This window comes from Anneissia japonica, unplaced genomic scaffold (genome assembly GCF_011630105.1).
Source record: "Anneissia japonica isolate Jap-2015-1 unplaced genomic scaffold, ASM1163010v1 scaffold1005_len2656397_cov198, whole genome shotgun sequence".
In the NCBI taxonomy this organism is placed as follows: domain Eukaryota; kingdom Metazoa; phylum Echinodermata; class Crinoidea; order Comatulida; family Comatulidae; genus Anneissia; species Anneissia japonica.
Genome location: NW_022683792.1, coordinates 432,633 through 441,815, shown reverse-complemented (window position 1 = coordinate 441,815; position 9,183 = coordinate 432,633). Strand labels below are relative to the sequence as shown.

Genomic DNA, 9,183 nt, shown 5'->3' with positions numbered 1-9,183 from the left:
ATAAAAGTAATGTGGGACAATTCTCTGTTGGGTGTTCTGGTGCTAGACTATGGAATGCGATTCCAGAATATATCAGACATGAATCAAAATCTGTTTTTAAGAGAGAACTAAAGTTATTTTTATTGAAGTAAACTTACGCATTATTTATATGTATATTTATGTAATCATGTATGTACTATATATTTTCTCTTCGAAATGAATTTTTTGATAAATTTTATTTATTCTTTTGCTTTAAAATGGTATATTTGATATTTGGTAAGTTGAAAAAGTAATAATTTTGCCCTATATATAGAATTATGCAATTGCTTTAAGTTTTAAAGGGGCTGGACTGGATTAGTGTTTACACTATTTTCTAGCTTCTTCCTATATTGGTTTATGTATTTATTTGAATTTTAGATTACTTATACTTATTGGAAAATAAAGTTGAAGTTGAAGTTGAAATAGTTATCAATGTCTAATAGTTGAAATGTATTTCAAATAGTAAATTTTTAATTATTAATCATTTTATTTTCTGTGTTTGTCTTGGCAGTTGACAAGCTACCAAAGAGTTCAGAAGAAGAAGAAACATTAAGTCAGTCCAACATAGATGGCGCCAAACTGTCTTGCTGTCATAAAGCTGTTAGCCTAGTCTGCGTAGATCTCTGTCTTAAGGTAGTTAAACCCACTATTTTACTGCACATGTTTAGTTTTCATGTGAAGTTAAGATTACTAGCAGGACCAAATCAAGTCTGTAACCAGGTTCATAGAAAGGGGGGGGGGGGAGATTCCTATAGGCCAAGTTACGAGCCTGTAAATCATAATAAATAATGACATTAATTATTGTGCAGGCCTCTTAGTGTATAGAAGTTAAAGCTGGGTCCAGATTATAAAATTATCTGACAAAAAACTGTTGGATGCCCATATACTGATTACTAGCTGCAATATTATGGAGATATAATTTAATTTAATAATTTCGTTTAGTGTTCAATGTGATCCATATGTGTTTGATCCAATGACCGGGGTAATAATGTGAAGCGCTTAGAGGCTTTGTTAAGGCATTAAGCGCTATATAAGAACGACATATTATTATTATTATTATAAAGTCATGATGTGCCTATATATGGTCATGATGGGATGTAATCATGAACATATTTAGTCGTGTCACATGTTTTTTTCAATTAAAATTTGATCTAACAGGACTTTATACAATATTAAAATAATATTGCATATATTTATTGATTGATTAAAAACATTTTAGCTGACATTCATCAATTTCTGTTTCCTTGAAGTTTGAATAAAAATATCATTAGGAAAAAAAATTTGGACTGCAAGCTGTCTTAGATATTATAGAAAGCTTGCCAGTTTTATAGCATTATATTAAAGATTACTTTGTTTATATCATCTTACAGCTTCATACCACAGAGAATACTGACAGATCGAGTTGGGACGAGTTTGAGACAAAGTGTAAATACAGATCTGCGGAAGAAACTGCAATGCTCACATGTTTAGACGATGGTAAGCTTAAAGCTCAGTGTTCAGATTGTCAAATTCTGTTTGACAAAAGCTGTTGTTTTGTCCATTTATAGTCATAATTTCCTATATATGGTCATGAGGCATTTAGGCATGTCCTTTTTTTTCCCCAATAAAATTTGATAGTCTGGACGCATCTTAACACATTTTTATGGTTTAGGAATAACAGTAAAAATTTGAAATATTTATTGTTTATAAATTTTCCTTGTCTTTGGGAATCTCTTCCTATTAGAGAACAATCAATATACAGTTTTAAATCATTCTTGTTCATATATTCATCAGCTTTAATGTATAACGTTATTTTATTTTGTTGACGATTTTAAAATATTTTATTGTATTTGTTTCTTACTGTACTTTATGATAAAATTTTAGCATTTCATTTTCATATCAAACTTTGAGGTAGTTTTAATGTTTAGTATAATTTAGGATGCAATATGGAGAGCCGCTTTGATAGTGTTGCACTCATGGCAATCCTCACAGTATAGTATTCTCATTGTCATGTTTTTGTTGTATTGTTACCTGGAAATTGAATGAAAAAAAAAAAAAAGAATAGCTACTGTATTATTAAAAAAATATTGGTAGTATTTGTATTTGATTTTATATTTATCAGTTTGTAATTTTGATTGACAGTTGAGGAGCCTTGTGAGCCTGGCTGTAGTGGATTGGAATTTTGCACCAATTTCAATGGAAGGTAAGAAGCATAAATGTGATTCCAACCGAAATGTGTGCGTATAAAAACACATTTGCCTGTTGCGCATAATAACAAAATTCTCTAGTACATGTATGTCATACCAGGTACATTTATATACCTTACAGTTATTTTTGCACATATTATATATAAGTAATTTTTGAGCAGTCACATTAACATACTGTGTTATGGATTCATGTAGTTGGCACAAAAAAATCTATAGCCTCATCAAACCCAGTAGGAAAAGAATTAATTCATGCATGCCTGAAATATGCCGAACATCAGGAAACATGTGAAGAACACACCCACAACAGGCTTGCATCAGTAAAAGGTTGGAATAACAACAGACTTTGTTTAACTACACTTTAATTATCTAATGAATAGTATCCATTTTATACTTTTTTCCCTAAAGACCAACTGAGCTTTTTCGCAGTTGTAATGCACATGCGGACCGCAGCGCAAGAGAAGACATGAACACCTGGATGGAAGGTCTCATTAAGATGCCGCATATGTCCATCTCTGTGCAGAATATCCGAGACTGCGAACCTGAAAAGTGGAAAGCGATCGCATGCTCATTGCAAATTAAACCGTGTCATCCGAAGTCACATGGCAACATGATATGCAAGTATGTTTCAAAACAATTCTTATTTAAGTTTGATGCCTGTAATCTCAAATAAGAAAGTATAATACATACTCCAAGTACTGAAATGCATCGTGTTGGGATTCAATATTTTGAACATTAAGTAATTATCCATATTTACAAGCTTATATGCACAAATATAAGTGTTTAACCAATCAAAACATTACCTCTAATAGGTAGGTGACTAACATTGATTTAAACTAAAGATCAAAGCATTCTTACTCTACTGATCAAAGCAACCTACAAAAACAAAGAAAGCTCCTGTATCTCGAGGTAGATGGTTCAATCAAACAATATTTTCAAGCAGTTAAAAGAGAACATTCATACTTTTGTTATACGATTACCAATGCCACATTCTGAAAGTGTACTATGAGAAGGAATGCATTGTATGTGTAATTAGAATTTATGTGCAGATATTAATAATAACCACATTCATTGAAGTCCAATTGGGGAATGCAGGAGAAGTCTGTAAATTGCAAACTGATTTTTAGGCTCTTATTCATAATATCAGTTAAAAATTTTATGTGAGATTTATGAGTGTATTTACCAACACTTTAAACAATTGGGCCTATGATATTAACAACCTTTTTTTTGAAATCATACTACTACTACAGTAGGGCCTATAATATATGATACCCAACATTTTTTTTTTATCTTAGATTAAAAAAAATCAACAGTGCCCCCACCATTATGCATTATAGGTCTGGAAACATTATCATCATCATATTATGAACCGTCACAATTATAAGTATTAGAACATCACTATTGTTATATTATCATTTACTGTGATTATTTTTGTCATTATTATTTCATACAATTTGTCATTATTGATGTATTTATTTTAAATATTATATTGTATTTCTTTATACTCAAATAGATCTGACTGTGTGGAAATCTTAACCCAGTGCATTAATCAGGAAAGCTTAGAAGCAGGAGCATCGATTCAGGACATGTGTGATATTCTCTCCCCAGCTGATGAGGATGTTCCATGTATCTCACTGCAAGATTATTTATGTAAGCTTCACATGTCAAAAAAATATTTAAAAATTTTATGGTTAAGAAAAAGAGAAAGGCACTACACAGAAAAAAAATTAAACGAATTGAGGTACTGTATCAATACTCGGCACTTGATTGTATAAGGACAAAGGGAAAGAGAACCCTCATTAATCTAGAAGCAGCTGTTTCATATTATGTAGCTTTCACAAAAAAAAAAAAAATTGTCATCTATACACTAGAAATGACAACACGAAGGAATTGTTTGATGAAACTTAAAGACAAATTTAAATTCTTTCCAAGAAAAAATGTTATAACATTTGCAATTGTTGTTAGGTTACATCAGAAAAAAGTTGTCAGTTTAATCTGTGAATGCTCAACTGGATGAAGTTTAATGTCATACCGAGGTCATTCCTAATTACCTTAAACTATGCTTAAATACTCTTTAACTACTGTTGGTTAAATTAAACTACATATATCCCCGCCAGACAACATCCAGAGAGTTAGGATTGATGGTTCTACCAAAAATGGATTTTAAAACTGTAATTGTTATAATAATATAAAATTGTTAGCTAGATCATTACTGTGGTTATATTCAGAAGAATAGTATTCTACACAATTGTTTCAAACATTAATGGTGCCTACAAATTTTAATGTTTTGATGCATGGTATTATGTACCATAATCTGAAATATATTGGATCGTTTTTGTTCAGATCCAAGTGAATATGCTGAGATCGCATCTGAGGTGACACATCCATGCAGCAACGACCCGTGTAAAAACTCCTCTGTCACAAGAAACAGTATGTGTACCACAGATCGAACCTACTGTGGAGAAGGAGACGTCTGCTTTCAGCATAAATGCCAATTTGGTAATACTTTCAATTTATAAATAATTATCAAGTCAGATTCACATTCGACCATAACAAATTCACCATTACAAGTTGGGAATTCAATTTTTTTTTCTTATCACTTGCAGTGTAGGTTTAGAGGTATTTTTAATTATAAAAATTATATTGTGGGAAATAAACTAGGACTTCAGGATTTGAAACATTGTTATCTTGCTGGAAAAGTGTAGTTTGCAGTTGCCAAGATATGCACTCTCTGGCATTTTGTGCGGTCTATTAATGACTATAAATGTGTAACCAATTCTGGGTAGGTGGGGTTCGCAGTTGACTTAGTGTGTTAGTGAACATTCAACTAGGTATATAGCCTAAATTCTTCCTCGATCGATAAATAAAATATTACTGGTATACCTAGACTAATAAACTAAAATCTAGATTAAAATTTTAATTACTATAAAGTTTCAATAATTCATATATAAGTTGTGAGGAAAATTAACCTTTTGGGAAAATTGTCATCAGTGATGACAATTTTCAAAAGGTTAATTATCCTATCACAATACCAAAATTAGTTCTACAAACAGTTACCTCTTCAGATTTTTGAACAATTATGTATATCCATATCTGCTCTTTATAAGATTAAGCAAGCCAATCTAATACAATCCAACCTGGTCATATATAAAACTTTATATGGCAAGCAGTTGCGGCCAAAATGGGCTACTTGAAAACTTTAAAACTGTATCAAGGAGCAATAAATTATAAAACAAGATACTGAGCTTGATTTTTCCATTCTTTTCATTGTTTCTTAGGTTGTAAACTTGGAGGTTCTAATTCACCTTTCTTAGTACCACAAGGAAGCTTGGTTCGAGTCCCAGATTCAACCAATGATCTGGCACTTTATATGGCATGCAGATGCGGTCAAAATGGACTCCTTGAAAACTTCAAAACTGTGCCAAGTATACAGATTAGACATTGTAACATCGCTGGGCAGCAAAGAGGTAATGTAATCACAAGGTTTACAAATAATTGCTATTACTAAGAGAAAATATAAAACTTGCTCCAATTAAGGATGCGATGGGCACAATAGTTGTGGCTCGGACTCTTTACTCCCTGTGCAAGTCGCTTGTATCCAATAGCTCAAGACAATGTATCTATTATACATCTGTCTCTCTCTACCCAGGAATATAAATGGGTACCAGATGTTGGGAAAGTACAACAGACTTGCTGTGTGGGAGTAGTAGCGAACCCCCACAGCCTTGCACAGTCCGGCCCAAATGCCAAGGAAAGAGAGACGGGCACTTAGGCCTGTGGGCCCACAGCTTCAGTTTTTGACCTTCATCTTTTTATTCTGATTGGAATAAAATGTACGAAGTGCAGAAATAAAAATTTAATTTTATTGATGGAAGTTATATTAAAAAAGACAATGGGAACATATGGATATGGTTTTCCAACAGTTATTAGAACATATTTAAACAGTATAGGCCTACCACAGGTCCTTGACTTCAAATCTTGTTCCTGCACTAATATTTCTCTCACATTATTTTTATTGAAGATACATAAAAACAACCCCCAAGTAATTATATTTTTTATTTTATGCTTTATTGATATGTTTTTATCAAAATAAAATTTTACTTTTTCAGAACATGAAAGTCGATTCTCCGTTGACTGTAACATGTGTGTATGTTATGGTGGCGTGAGCACATGCTCGAACAGGCAATGCTTGCCAAGTTACGCCACCATGGAAGAGCAAAGGCGGTACACAGGTCTCCCTTGTAATTGCGCGGATCAGTTTGTGCCTGTTTGTGCACTTAATGGCAAAACATATCCCAGCGCATGTCTTGCAAGGTAGGGCATTAATTAGCATTAATTATACATCTACAAAATCTCGCGCATAATGTATGAGTCTCACGTATGCACATTCACATTTTACGCCTCACGTCTACGATGTATTATCTCGTGCATCATACAAATTTTATAAGCTGATTTTACTCTAAGATTCATAATTAAATGAAGTGAATTCATCATTAAATTGTGAATACAGGCCATATAAAATTACAGCTGTACCGACTGACGATTGTTAAACAGTAGTATTTCCACCACAACAATTTAAAAAAAAAAACATTGAGGGCGCCTCAATTTCATGATTTTTACATAGAGGACGCTATATACCTATTTCAATATTAAAATCATAATTAGGAATAGTCGTAATAATAAGTCTTAGAAATTACAAGTCTTAATGATATGTCTTAGAATCATAATTAGGACAAGCCTTAATTCTTCGAATTATGTGTACTGTATTTAGTATAGGAAGCATGTTTGTTTAATATATAGTAAGCCAAAAAATTACATTGAAATCACTGCATCACAATTTTTACTATATTTGGTTTACATATTTTCAGATGTGTGGATATTGATAATGATCAATTCATTTTTGGCATGTGTGGGAGTAGAGATCCTTGCTCGACTCATCCCTGCCAGCCTGACACTCAATGCATACCAAATCGACAAGTGTGTCTGAGCCTTCACAATGACTGTCCACAGTACAAATGCAGTAAGTTTGCTATTGAGGCCTCGCAGAAGGATGAGGTGGGGCAGCAAATTTACAAATTTGCCACAACTCATACTGTAGAGTAATGTAGCAGTTCACACTCTCCTGATGGGGACAATATAAATAAAGTTTTTTGAATAATAATGATGATATTTATTTGGAAAATTAAAAGTACAGTCTTTTAAAGATCAAGATATAGGCACATGTCCAATTAAAAATTTTAATAGTTTTGATTCTAAAAATGTATCTAACAGATTTTACTAAGATACAGTAAACCTGTTGTTGTTTATAATCATCTTATTGATTTTAAATTAATTTCTTTAACATTTATTCTAGTTCCTAATAGTAATAGTTTTGATTGTGAAAACAATCCAATCAGGCCAGTTTGTGATAGTGATGGAGAAGGACACTTGAACCTGTGCTTTCTACACCAAGCTGGAAAAACCTTTGCTTATAATGGCGATTGTAAGGTAAGTTAAGCTGAAAACTACGCAATCTTTAAATTATTCTGGAACTTGTGTTTTTAAATAGGCCTAGATGTTAAAATTGTCATTTCAACAATGTTCAATAACATGGTTTTGTCTACATTTTTTTACTTATTTATTTTTGTTTATAAAATGAGACAATAAATGCCAGAAGCAATCAATAGATGAACAAATCTTCAATATTTTCAAATTTTTTGTAACAGTCACATTGTGATCACGAGAATACATCTCCTGTGTGTGGCCAGAATGGGGAAACCTACTCGAGCATTTGTGAGGCATGGAGTGATCGTACCACAGTTGATTACTATGGGGCATGTCAAGCAGTAGGCACTTTATCAGGTAAGGGGCAAAGAATGATCAGACATACAAGACATTTTCCAGTCAATTTATGTTGATAATGTGTTGCTAGCAACAGTGGTGTTACAGAATATCGACTTCTGTGTAACAGTGTTACAGAATATTGACTTATGTGTAACACTACTGTTACAGCATACATTATGTGGAATCAAACAGAAAATGTTGCAAATTATGAAAAAAATGTTTTAAACTACTTTGTTTATTTTTTAAAACTAGGTATAGTTAGATCTAGATACTAACATCACTTGAGTACCTGTATACAGATGGGCCAGCATCTTTAATTGCAGGGGAGTTGTATGGTGGTGCTTTGTTTTTCTGCAATATAAGTAAGACGTGTTTATCAAAATAATTTTTTATGAATAACATTTTTGTTTTGTTTATTATATCTTTATAATGTGTATAGAAGACGGAGAAGGCAATTCTGAGTGTTTTGAAAAGTGGTGCCCTTCACCAGCTATCAAGAATTGCATAGGAATAACACCGCCCGGTGCATGTTGCCCTGTTTGTGGTAAGTAAAGTATAATATTATAATTGATATATATATAAATACCATAGTTACTCTGGTATAATCCACCCTGCCTTGAACACAAAATTGTGTCAATTTTTGGGGGTGGATCTTATACCTGGGGAATCCCCTTTTCAATCAAAAAGCAATTTTTCAGCACTGTATCTGTATGCCTAATTCAAACTCCATATTTTTTTTGTCCAAGAATACTTGTAAAAGTCATACACTGGGTTTTTGCCTGAGGAAAGACTGGTATATAAAGTAGGGGGTGGGGTTATACCCAAGGAACGTTACTAATCACTAAATTACAATATTTGGATTTGAATTTTGTGGTTTTATTTCTTACCAGCTGGTGAAGTTCAAGTTTTGTTTAGTGAGAAGATAGCAGAAAATATGTCAGAGGCCCTCAATGGTGAACCCATTACTGTTAATGTCATACTTGAGCTCTTGCGGGATCATGTGGCAGTGGTAAGTTGCAAAATATTTATTTCAAATCACCAGTAATAAGAAGATAATTGAATTGTATTACAAATTATTTGTTAACATATGAATATTTAACTATATATCATGTATATTTATGAATCTATATGAGGCTTGCCATCCAAAAACCAGCATACT

The 9,183-nt window shown here is 32.6% G+C and overlaps 1 protein-coding gene across 1 annotated transcript in view; it reads left to right on the top strand.

Moving 5' to 3' along the window:
• Positions 1 to 9,183, top strand: part of LOC117101478 (reversion-inducing cysteine-rich protein with Kazal motifs-like) — a 46,443-nt gene that overhangs the window by 33,213 nt on the left and 4,047 nt on the right. The window contains exons 11-22 of the mRNA XM_033241451.1: positions 1,389 to 1,494; positions 2,140 to 2,200; positions 2,610 to 2,822; positions 3,715 to 3,851; positions 4,545 to 4,700; positions 5,480 to 5,668; positions 6,311 to 6,515; positions 7,070 to 7,221; positions 7,555 to 7,688; positions 7,907 to 8,042; positions 8,464 to 8,568; positions 8,915 to 9,033. Coding sequence (XP_033097342.1) covers positions 1,389 to 1,494; positions 2,140 to 2,200; positions 2,610 to 2,822; positions 3,715 to 3,851; positions 4,545 to 4,700; positions 5,480 to 5,668; positions 6,311 to 6,515; positions 7,070 to 7,221; positions 7,555 to 7,688; positions 7,907 to 8,042; positions 8,464 to 8,568; positions 8,915 to 9,033 — 1,713 coding nt within the window. The remainder of the gene's footprint in view (positions 1 to 1,388; positions 1,495 to 2,139; positions 2,201 to 2,609; positions 2,823 to 3,714; positions 3,852 to 4,544; positions 4,701 to 5,479; positions 5,669 to 6,310; positions 6,516 to 7,069; positions 7,222 to 7,554; positions 7,689 to 7,906; positions 8,043 to 8,463; positions 8,569 to 8,914; positions 9,034 to 9,183) is intronic.